Source organism: Platichthys flesus, chromosome 1 (genome assembly GCF_949316205.1).
Source record: "Platichthys flesus chromosome 1, fPlaFle2.1, whole genome shotgun sequence".
Lineage (NCBI taxonomy): Eukaryota > Metazoa > Chordata > Actinopteri > Pleuronectiformes > Pleuronectidae > Platichthys > Platichthys flesus.
In genome coordinates this window covers 9,888,272-9,901,256 of record NC_084945.1, presented here as the reverse complement: position 1 = coordinate 9,901,256, position 12,985 = coordinate 9,888,272, and the positions used below count along the sequence as shown (strand labels likewise).

Genomic DNA, 12,985 nt, shown 5'->3' with positions numbered 1-12,985 from the left:
CTGCTGCTCCAGACATGCCACATAACATGGTGGATGTCAGGGTGAATCAACGGCCGATCCCATGCATCACCAAAGACAGACACTTGAGCTGACTGCCGTGTCTCGCGGGGGGGGCCCTCCGAGTACCACTGTGTCGCTTCGCCGAGGCACAGCTGCTCACATGTGGATTATTCTGTCAGCCCGAGACGTTCAAGTTGATTGATTTGACAGATTTCGAGTGCAACTTCCGTGGAATTGTCTGCGGCTCCATCTTGCATTTAACATGCTGAGTGGAGAGAGAGTAAAGTTCAGCGAGAGGCGCAGGAGGAGGACGCGATTATTACAAAGTGCTGCAGACCGTGTTTTATTATCAACGACAACTTGAGTGCATACGGCGTCACACTGGGCTCAGTCTGTGATTGTATGTACTGAAGGATTAATATTTATCTCAGGTTTACCAGTTTGGTTATTTTATACCGCCTCAGTCTCCAACTGTGTTTGCCAACTGGCATCTCTCTGCGTTTACAAAGACAAATATGTTTGTGAATCTCCGTCTATCTTTGTGTCCTTGTGACGCTGCTCTTGCAAAGTGCCTCGCCAAGAAGTACACAAATATAATTCAGCCGGACTAAAACGTACTGTTGGTTTTTCCATGCCCATATTTAAACAAATTCTAGTATACACAAATACATCATCTACATTTCTAGCTGCACATGTGACAGTATTTTGAAGTTACATATGTGTACATTTGGAATTGAACAGTGGTGTCAGAGTCCAACTAATCGACACACTTTAACAACAAAATAGGGCAGTTGTCAGCCCCTTCCACAAGGACCCTCGCTGTGTGAGCATTTTCTGCTCTGGCAACCCTGTGATTAAGATGGGACTATGTTTAGGCAACATGGTTAAGGTCGGATCACCTTCATGGTTAAAAGGAAAGCAATACTTTCTGGAGAGGACATGCAAGGCATTACAATAGAGCTTGTTCCTCACAACAACAAAAAAAAGGCCATGTTCCTGAGTCCTTGTTTTTTTGCCTTTTTGATCAACTCAATGTGCACAAGCTGCTACATGAAGGGGTTTTATCAGGTAATGTTTGTATTTGTTCACTCATGAAAGTCTGCATGCTGCAGTAAGAGACTGACCATTTAGAAATGGCTCGTACAAATTTGAGGGTTTGCTCATGTTTTAAGCTTCGGTACATATTCAGACATCTCTGGTCGAGTTAGTTAATACTTATGACACTTAATCTGTTTATTCTTAAGAACTCAATTTATAATTTAATTTCACATTTTGCCTTAGGAATACAGTATCCACAGTATGACCTCTTCCTCCAGTGAAATTTTAATTAAAATCTTGTGAAATATTGTAACGCAGAAACTTTCATTCTGTCTCTACTGCCCGTGTGTAAAGCATAACTGCACCTTCTGTTTAAGACAAACGTCTTAACCTGCGAGAAGCATCTGATCCAACCCCTCCGCTCATGAGTTCAAACTTTAACGAAGCATCAAATTTTACGAGCTCATCAATCGTACAAATAAGAACAGTTAAAACGTAATGGAGTACAAATAAAATACATCTCTCTGAAAACTAGTTTTACTGTAGGCGTCACGAGGAGGAAACATTACGGTAAATATGATACGTATCAAAAACCCTACAGAGCTGTGTTTGACATGGCACTGTGTGTGTAATAAGCAGCAGCTGTGCTTTATGAGCTTTGCATGAAAACATAAACTACTTCATAAACCAAATGCAGACAGAACATGATGCATATTTCACTGCAGAAATGGTGAAGACAGATCTTTGAGCTCAACAGAAGATCATCTGTCTTGCAGGATAACACTCTTGACTCGACTCCTGTTTGATCTTGTTTTGACACGTCCACACCAGCATCGCTCCCCCCCCCCCCAGCATCGTGTTTTCAGGTTGTCCATCCGTCCCAGTAACACCCGGAGGGAACTTTTTTAAGAGTTGGCACGAGCTCGGTCTCAATGGTGAGCTAAGTAGATTTTGTTGGTCAAGGTCACTGTGACCGCATGAAACAACTTTTTTTTAGTCATGACTCAAGAATTCCCACCTGATCCAAAAGCTCAAGGGTACAAATTCTCAGTGACATGATAATGTTTTATAAAAAACATTTTTCCGAGCATTATTCCAACATCTTGGTTCAGACACACAAAGGGAGATTTTTCCCATATTTCCTGTAATTTTACATTTTGTGTAAGTTTATAAATAAGTACGATTGGAAAAACATAAACTCAGGTTAGCCCTTTGGTAGAACCAGACATTTGGTGTTACCAGGCACAATCTGTTGCTTTTAAACAGATTTTAATCTGATTTACATGGTGACAGATACCTCCCATCGCCATTGACACTAACGGCTGTGGAATTGAGTAGGGACACTGGGACAGCAATGTGGTCTTACATCCATGTCCAATCAGTACGCAGCAATGAAACCTGTCACAATAATTATGACAGAACCATTGAGACGGATTTGTCGGGCGACAGCCTCACTGTCCCAAAAGTGTTCCCCTTGATTGGCCTTGGCAACTTGCAAAGTCATCGTCGTTTCTCACAACTTCATTACTTGGTGACATGAAGCAATTTCCAGCGTCTCTGCTCTTCCCACTCTGCTACCCCTAAAGGGAGTTCACGCCATATGTGCATGACAACACCCTGTTGGAGAGACAAGGTGACGCCTTCTCAGAGGACCTCTTAGGCATATCGCTCATTATGAAAGTGAGCCTTATCATTGTATTGTAATGAATCAGTTACCTTGGATCTGTTGGATTGCTGCTGTTGGATTCAGGTGAGGATAACGGCTCCAGACTTTGGCCTTTAAGGGATAAATTTAGAAATGGCTCGCTTTATTATTGCTCAGGCTTATTAATCCTCGATAAAGTTAATGCTCACATCAGGAGTCTGGCTGACACCTTCAAGCTGCTCTTTCAAAGCACCAGAATAATGAGTGGGCCGCTGTTTATGTCTCACCCTGATCTTGTTCCTCAAGGTACATCCACTCAGGGGCTATATTTAAGTAAAATTGCTTGTTCGGCAATTTGAAAATATATTATCGCAAACATCAGTGTGACATTTAAAACTTTTCAGTTTGGGAAACATCTCATTCTAAATATTCTCAACAGTGTTTAAAGTATTTCTACACTACAGAGGGAGATGTTTTACTTGTGACTGGACTACACTTATTTGAGACATTACTCTGCAGATAAAGAATTTACATTCCAAACATTTTAACATTCACTTCCCAACATTAGCTTCACCCAAACAAACTAGTAAAGAAAAATGCTTAAACATAACAAGATTGGTAGTACGAACCAAACAGTTTAATATGCTTTCATATTTATTTGTACATTATGAGTACTTTTACTTTTATTACTTCTAGTACTTTTACGATCAATACTTAACACTTATTTGGATTGTTCAGTTCTTGAGACATTTCTTAAAAATAGAATGGTCGCTTGCAGTCTTCACCTCAGTTGAGCGTTCGAAGATTTAATGTTTCAGCGACCAGGATGTTCATTTGGTGCTTTTGATCTGCCGTCTAGTACTGCGCCTGAAAATGGTGACGCCGGTTCAATCATGATTTTATGCTGGCAAAAGGATTAACCAAATAAATAGGTTCTATCATTTCACTGTTCAAGCAGACAACACTCAGTCAGACTCTCGCCTGTCCTCAAACCAATCAAATTAACAGTAGGACATTCATACGCGATACAAAAGTCTTTAGTCCACTCCATGAATTGCATTGTGAAACCAGATCTAACCAGATCAGATGTAAACAATGCAGCAAAGACATGAACCCTGTTTATTTCTTTGGACTTAAATTGACCAGAGTTACTTTTACACATATTCAGACACACACAACACGCACTCCATGCAGCACTTAGACCTCAGATGAGGAGGTTATTGTTTTAATTTCACTTTGTCTCTGAGACGTCTCTCTCACCACTCCAACGCTCGCCCTGCTGTGAGATATCCCATCCACTCAACTGCAAATAACTTCTAACAAGATTATCAGATTATCCTTCATCCAGGGCCAATCTGCGACTGCTGGGCACAGTCACTGCAGTAATGTAAAGATCTCTGTGAGATAATTAGATGGCATCATTTTATTACACATTTACCAAAGATTTGCAAACCTCAAGGGCAGCGGGAAAACACGTTTGCTACTTTGCAGTGGAAATATATATATTACTTTGATCTCATCTCATCTCTCATCTCATCTCATTTTCATCCGCTTATCCGGGGTCGGGTCGCGGGGGGAGCAGCTCAAGCAGGGGGCCCCAGACTTCCCTTTCCCGGGCCACATTGACCATCTCTGACGGGGGGATCCCGAGGCGTTCCCAGGCCAGTGTTGAGATATAATCTCTCCACCTAGTCCTGGGTCTTCCCCGAGGTCTCCTCCCCAATGGACGTGCCTGAAACACCTCCCAAGGAAGGCGCCCAGTGGGCATCCTTACCAGATGCCCGAACCACCTCAGCTGACTCCTTTCTAAGTAAAGGAGCAGCGGCTCTAATCCGAGTTCCTCACGGATGGCTGAGCTTCTCACCCTATCCCTAAGGGAGACACCAGCCACCCTCCTGAGAAAACTCATCTCGGCCGCTTGTACCCGTGATCTCGTCCTTTCGGTCATCACCCAGCCCTCATGACCATAGGTGAGGATAGGAACGAAGATCGACCGGTAGATCGAGAGCTTTGCCTTGCGGCTCAGCTCTCTTTTCGTTACAACGGTGCGGTAAAGCGAACGCAATACCGCCCCCGCTGCTCCGATTCTCCGGCCAATCTCACGCTCCATAGTACCCTCACTCGCGAACAAGACCCCAAGGTACTTGAACTCCTTCACTTGGGCTAAGGACTCATTTCCTACCCGGAGTAAGCAATCCATCGGTTTCCTGCTAAGAGTAATGGCCTCAGATTTTGCGGTACTGATCCTCATCCCAGCCGCTTCACACTCGGCCGCCAGCCGATCCAGTGAGTGCTGAAGGTCACAAGCCGATGATCCAATGAGGACCACGTCATCTGCAAAAAGCAGTGACGAGATCCTCAGACCACCGAACTGCAACCCCTCCCCACCACGACTACGCCTCGATATCCTGTCCATGTATATCACAAACAGGATTGGTGACAAGGCGCAGCCCTGGCGGAGACCAGCATCCACTGAGAACGAAACTGACTGGCTGCCGAGGACGCGAACACAGCTCTCGCTTTGGGAGTACAGGGATTGGATGGCCCTGAGGATAGACCCCCTTACCCCATACTCCCGCAGCACCTCCCACAGTTTCTCCTGGGGGACCCGGTCATACGCCTTCTCCAGATCCACAAAACACATGTAGACCGGATGGGCATACTCCCAGGCCCCCTCCAGGATCCTTGCGAGAGTGAAGAGCTGGTCCGTAGTTCCACGTCCGGGGCGAAAACCGCATTGTTCCTCTTCAATCTGAGGTTCGACGATCGGCCGAACCCTCCTTTCCAGCACCTTGGAGTAGACTTTACCAGGGAGGCTGAGAAGTGTGATGCCCCGGTAATTGGCACACACTCTCTGGTCCCCCTTTTTGAACAGGGGAACCACCACCCCGGTTTGCCACTCCTTTGGCACTGTACCCGACTCCCACGCGATGTTGAATAGGCGTGTCAACCATGACAGCCCCTCAACACCCAGAGCCTTTAGCATTTCTGGCCGGATCTCATCAATCCCTGGGGCCTTGCCACTGCGGAGATGTTTGACCACCTCAGTGACCTCCACCAGTGAAATTGACGATGAAACACCATCAACCTCGAGCTCTGCCTCCAACATAGAGGGCGTGTTATTCAGATTCAGGAGTTCCTCAAAGTGTTCCTTCCAACGTCCGACAACCTCCTCAGTTGAGGTCAACAGAGTCCCATCCTTACTGTACACAGCTTGGATGGTTCCCCGTTTCCCCCTCCTGAGGTGCTGGATAGTCTTCCAGAAACACTTTGGTGCCGACCGAAAGTCCTTCTCCATGGCCTCTCCGAACTTCTCCCACACCCGCTGCTTAGCCTCCGACACGGCAGCAGCTGCAGCCCTTCGGGCCTGTCGGTACCCTGCAACCGAGTCAGGAGTCCTCCAGGATATCATATCCCGGAAGGCCTCCTTCTTCAATCGGACGGCTTCCCTGACCACCGGTGTCCACCACGGTGTCCGAGGGTTACCGCCCCTTGAGGAGCCTAAGACCCTGAGGCCACAGCTAGCCGCCGCAGCTTCAGCAATGGAGGCTTTGAACATCGCCCACTCCGGCTCAATGCCCCCAACCTCCACAGAAATGCCAGAAAAACTCCGCCGGAGGTGTGAGTTGAAGATACCTAGGACGGGAGCCTCCTCCAGGCGTTCCCAGTTCACCCGCACTACTCGTTTGGGCTTACCAGGTCTATCCGGAAATTTCCCCCACTCCCTGATCCAACTCACAACCAGATGGTGGTCGGTTGACAGTTCCGCCCCTCTCTTTACCCGAGTGTCCAAAACATGCGGCCTCAGATCAGATGACACGATCACAAAATCGATCATTGATCTTCGGCCTAGGGTACTCTGGTACCAGGTACACTTATGAGCACCCTTATGTTCGAACATGGTGTTTGTTATGGATAATCCATGGCTAGCACAGAAGTCCAATAACAAACGACCGCTCGGGTTCAGATCAGGGAGGCCGTTCCTCCCCACCACGCCTCTCCAGGTGTCTCCATCGTTGCCCACGTGGGCGTTGAAGTCACCCAGCAGAAGTACGGAGTCCCCTACTGGAGCCCCATACAGGACTCCATTCAGGGTCTCCAAGAAGGCCGAGTACTCTGAACTGCTGTTTGGTGCATACGCACAAACAACAGTCAGAGTTTTCCCCCCTACAACCCTTAGGCGCAGGGAGGCGACCCTCTCGTCTACCGGGGTAAACTCCAACACCGCGGCGCTCAGCCGGGGATTTATGAGTATCCCCACACCCGCCCGGCGCCTCACGCCCTTGGCAACTCCGGAGAAGAATAAAGTCCAACCCTTATCCAGGAGTACGGTACCAGAGCTGAGACTGTGCGTGGAGGTAAGCCCCACCAGATCTAACTGATAGCGCTCCACCTCCCTCACAAGCTCCGGTTCCTTTCCCCACAGCGAGGTGACGTTCCACGTCCCCAGAGCCTGCTTCTGCCGCCCGGGTCTGGTCCGTCGAGACCCCTGACCTTCGCTGCCACCCATGTGGCTGCGCACCCGACCCCAACGGGTCTTCCCACAGGTGGTGGGCCCATGAGATGAAGAGAGGGGGGGTGCCACGTAGTTTGTTCGGGCTATGCCCGACCGCGCTCCTTGGCAAACCCGGCCACCAGACGCTCGCCATCGAGCCCTCCGTCTGGGCCTAGCTCCAGACGGGGGCCCCGGGCTTCCTCCGGGCTGGGTCCCATCTCCTCTTTTATCGATATTCATTGAGGGTTTTTGAACCATTCTTAGTCTGGCCCCTCACCTGAGACCACTCTGCCATGAGAGACCCTACCAGGAGCACAAGGCTCCAGACAACACAGCCCTCAGGTTCACAGGGACACACAAACCTCTCCACCACGATAAGGTGACGGTTCAAGGAGAAAGTATATTACTTTGATTGCCACGAAAAAGCCATGTTGGATATGAAGAGTGTAGTTGGTTCAGAACTATAGTCAAGAAAAATCTCCCCGTGTTTTCCTCTTGTCCGTTGAATTGGCTGTCTAGAAACTGGGCCAAGTTTAATTGAATTGACAGAAACAGATTAATCCGGGGACTTTTTTATTAATTATTTAATATCCTCATGAATAAATGCTGCTCTTTATTTGGATGAGTCGGGAGTAGAAGTATGATGGGTATTAAACTGTAGAGAAGATTTACTGTGTTTTGCTGTTGTGAAGTAGATGATACCTTATACAACATTTTCATGTGATTAATCACACCAAAGCTGTGCTACAGTAAATTGATCTAACGAGTGTATTCCATAGTTAGACTGTTTTTGTTTTATGGTTGCAGTTTAAACTGGATTTAGTGTCCATAGCGACCGGGCCGGGGCCGAGCCAACCCAGAAAAACAAAAGACACAAACTCTTTCCTCTGTCACCACAGCAAATAAATTTATATGCAAATCAGCCAGTGAAATAAAATGATTCAAATAGCCTGATAGAAAAAATGTTGTATTAAATCTGTGGGGTGTGAGATGAGGAAGAGGGAGGGAGGTAGATTGCTGGAGATGCACGCAGATTGAGAGTGGAAGTCCAAGTCTCATCTAAAAACTGCCTCATCCCCGTCTCAGTTACAGTGGACGGATGAATTGCATACAGCAGTCGCATTTAACTCGTGGCTTCACACGTGTGATGTCGATTATGTCAGTGCAGAGAGAAAGGTTGACTCGACTGAGATCTAAAGGTTAAAGCCACATGTGATACATCTAGAACATGAGCTCGTTCAATATCTTCATGAAAAGAAGGTCGGATTTGAAGTTACGTTGTTTCTAATGCACCTAAAAATATATATCCTTGTATAAATCCTTGAATGTGTAATTGCGAGTGAAATGGCTTCTCCCTGCAAAGCGAGCACTGTGATTGGCGGATACTCGCTTCTTTGTCCAGTACAAATGCGGTTATCGCACCTGCCCGCTCCTTCTGTTTGTCCTGCGACTGTCTTGTCCGGATTTCTCTCCGTCTGTTTCATCTGTATCCATCTCTCTTTCCTCCTTGGTGTTTGTTTCCCCGCGTCTGGCAGCGTCTTTGGCTTCCCCCCCCCCCCCCCCCCCTTTGCCTGCTCCATCTCTGTTTGCTCTCGGTTTTTCTCTTTTTGTACTCGATCCAGCTCTGCCAGTCGAACGGGACAATGTAGGAATGAAATGTCATTTAATACACAGCAACACTTTAAGTAAAGCTCTTAAGCTAAGCATTAGCGGAACATAGGTATTTACGAAAGGGTTTGCAACACAATGGAAACTAGCTGTGAGCAGATGTGTTTGTTAATGCACACTCAGCTGGTGTAATGAATGACAGTATAATATATATTTAATCATATCAAATGCATACTTCATAGGATGACGTCTTAATTAGTGATGGATATTGTGCATTAATAAATCACTCCCTTGTTCTTGTTCGACCCATTTCCAACGTGATGTCACAGCATGCTAACTGTGATATGTGTCCAATCAAATGAACCAGGATGTATGTTAACTCCACTCCCAGACGGATGTAAACAATTTAGTGGAACACGTACCAGCAGACGACATGCAGCGATGGAATTGACAGCTAGCAACCTACTTTAATGGCCGACTTAGACGACGTTGAGTGATGGTAGTGGCAGATTGCTAATGTCAAAGATTGTTTATTTGATCCTCCCTGCCGGCTGCCAAGAGGCAGTGGAGGCAAATACACTAATACCGGGCTTGACGACAAAATTACAAAATTCAAATAGCATGTCTGCCCTGAGAGAGCGATCCCTCCTGTAATAATCTATAGTAATAATAATAAATTCTGATAATGAGCTTTAAAGCACCTGATAACAGAACTCCTGCACTAACCGGGGTCTTACAAATCTTTGAAATAAATGAATGGTGACTCCTTAATCTACTAGTTTGGTATCCTGTATGTGTGGGTCCTCTCTGTTATCTGTTGCATGACAGCATATTTCATTACCATTTCTCCCAAAAATATTTTTTAAATCATGTCTTGAGTTATTTTTTTTTCGTGTAGCTTGTGAAAGACGTCCTTCCGTTGGCTGCTCCTTCTAATACAGCACTAACCAATCTGCCAACCTTGCACACGCCGACACTCGAGCTGTCTCAAGAGTGCAGGTCGGACAAACTCGAAAAGTCAAGCATGAACAAAGAGGCTGACAGGCCAATTATCAGATGTAACTCCGTTCTGCATCCAGACGCCAGAACCCTGTTGCTTTCATTCAAGCTGGTACAGTGACAACGAGAGGCCCGGCCTTCACAGGAAATCAAGATGGACAGAGTTGAAAAACTCATCCTGTCACACGGTTTCACCCGGTGGGTTTTCACATTTCAAGCTCCGGAAGATGCAGTGTGGAGATGTTTGTCAGATGTTGACTTTAACCCCCCTGAAGTGGTGTAATGGGAGGTACACTCCTTATACTGTGGTTGCTTTAGAAACCTCATGTTTAGCTTATGTTGTATACAAATCTGACAGTATTGCTTGTGTGTTGCAGCATCATTTTGTTTCATCAAACCTCCTCTCTCCATTCGTCTCTTTGTTTCTTAGGTGAATGTCGCTCCTGCATGTGTCAGAGCCTTGACCAAGATGCTGTACTGTCCCTACTGCCGCGGCTTGCCCGGGCTGAAACCCTGTCACAACTACTGTCACAACGTTATGAGGGGCTGTCTGGCCAACCAGGCCGACCTCGATCCTGAATGGAACCTCTTTATCGGTAAGAAAAAACACATCGATTGTGATTCAAATCGAGGGCTTTTGCTCCCATTTCTCATTTACCTTTTGAAATCGTTCGAGGTCTCCCTGTCTGCCTTTGTGCGCGCTTGTACTTCGAGGTCTGCGTGTTACTTTTCCCGAATGCCTTTGAATAGTCTCTGTGGGAATTCAGGATGTGCTGTGTTAGATTCAGCTTGAGAGGATTTACAGAGACAAAACTGAAATCTTATTTGTGCAACGGTTCCCTCTTTTTTATTCTGACTGAAACGTTGTTTGCTGTTGCCGGCGCCCTGGCATGGCGCTTAAAGCTTTGGTCCCTGCTGTTCGGGATTGATAAAGGAGAGCAGATCCTAGGCAAACACATTTTCTATAGTGTTTCCAGCTGAGCTCAGTGAGTAATATAGCACTTCAGTTAGGCTGTAAGTAGCTGGCTGCTGTAAGCCCTCGTGTTAAATGGATACAGAGGAGGCACATAGAGCGTTCCCTCTGGATCTTTTGTAGGCCAATGCTTTATTTGTTATGTACCCCAATCCCACCCTCCCACCCACGGTAAGGGACTTTTTTTTCCTATTTTTTTAAAATGAAGTCTCTTTTTGAAGCGACATCCCTGAAGACCGTGTGTCAAGTGAACTACACTTCTGAGGTTTCGTGACAAGCCCGTCGTTCGAGAAACCATCAGATGACGTAGCGCTCCTTCTCTCCCGTGGCATGTCTGAAGTCTCAGATCAACACAGGCCCCCATGCGCTGAATGAAATGTCTCACAGCTTTATGACATGTGTTAAAAAGTTAGTGTCTTGTTCGGTTGTGAGGAGGCAAATCTATTGTCGTGCAGGGACGCCGCGCGTGACAGTAATGAGAAAAGCTGTTGTTGCAGCACACTGATGAATCTGGTTAGACAAAAACACCCTTGAGGTGATGAAAAAGTGGATTTTTGAACCAGTTTTTGTGCAGATGTTCATTTTTGCGCCGGCTTTGTAAAGACAGTGTTGTTGAGGGTATAATTAGAGATGTAGAACCCAGGGGATGTTGATTTTCACCATGAAAGACAAATCTTTGAGGTCTACTGACATTTGGTATTCATTATCTGTTGCTAAAGGACTTCGATTTGCTTACCATGCAGCTCGCAAGAAATATTGATTTGCCTTTCAGAGACAACTTCTAAATGTATCACAGGTCAGTTCTCACCACTGGAGCACATCTTTGCATTATAGAAATTTATGGATTGAGCCCTTGCATGGTCTGTCAGTGTCAGCCCTTCAAATCATCTCTTATTAGAGAAGGTTACATTAGAGACACGACCTTCAATTTTTTTAGAACCCTCAATGGCATTTACCTGTGAACTCTGTCCATGCTTAAATGTCACTATTGACAGCATTGAGTGGTAGGACCACAGGACAAAGGAGACGCAAGGATTTTTTTGTTTAGTTTAAAACTTCCACAGCGAGAGAGAAAACTGAGATGATGCCTTTTATCCTGTAAATCCAGCTACATCAGGGACATTTATGCAGTAAACACAAATGTTTGTTCCCCGCCTTTATTAAAAACGAAAACAGAAAGAACAAGAATTTCCAACTCGGCTCCGCTCAATTCAAAGTGAAAAACAAAACCAGATAATGAGTTCCTCCCTTCATGATATTGAGCTTACATCATTTACACAAGTGGAACAATATTTGTTTTCTGGATAACAAACTTTGAAAATAGGACACAGTGAGTAACACAAATCGGAAGGTTGACAATAATCAATGTAAATTAAACATATTCAACAAATTAAAATTAAGAGAAATTCCAAACAATGCTTGTGAATGACTAGTTCTTTCATTGAAACGGAACTGAGGCTGAAGCAGTAACAACGGAGACCTAGTAAGACACCAAGTTTAAAGTTATCCAACAAATGAAGAGACACTTGTGATTTTAATATAAACATAAAAACACAAGCAGTTTTATATTTAAACATCAGTATCACACTACAGCTTCTTCAGGCATTAAAGGGGAGAAAAGAACAAATATGCCAGTGCTGTGTTTATTCAGCATTGTAACAGCAGTGACCTTGGTGAATACTTTGATATAGCCTATATACAACGATCCAGACGGAAAACTATAATAATCTCAGCATCCATGCCAGGTGTTTCCATCTACTGTCTGAGTACAGTAGATTGCAGTTTGCAAAGGTTACTGTGATGCCTTTCAGCCGGCAGATGGTAGACAGACTGTCAGTGAACAATGAGTATAAACCTGAGAGTGGATGTAATTTACCTGCTCTTACCTGGGCTGGGTGATGTTCTTTAGAGTGTGTGTGTGTGTGCGTGTGTGTGTGTGTGTGTGTGTGTGTGTTTGTTCAAATGTTCAGGAAAGGAATTCACGGTTTGGCCAATGGATGATACCAGACCATCAGTCACCTGCCATCGTGACAAATTTACCCAGCTCTGCATCATGACAGACACATCATTATCATTTTTCTTGTCAGCACCTTGTTAAAATACTCTCAGAGAGAAAGAGAGAGAGAGAGAGAGAGAGTGCTAGAGAGGGGAGGACTCGGGTTGTTATTCACGCGCCGCTGTTTTTCAGGCTTACACCAGGATCAATGGTGTTTTGGACTGGCAAGTG

General features: G+C 45.6%; 1 protein-coding gene across 1 annotated transcript in view; it reads left to right on the top strand.

Moving 5' to 3' along the window:
- Positions 1-12,985, top strand: part of gpc6a (glypican 6a) — a 127,206-nt gene that overhangs the window by 72,429 nt on the left and 41,792 nt on the right. The window contains exon 4 of the mRNA XM_062381777.1: positions 10,216-10,381. Coding sequence (XP_062237761.1) covers positions 10,216-10,381 — 166 coding nt within the window. The remainder of the gene's footprint in view (positions 1-10,215; positions 10,382-12,985) is intronic.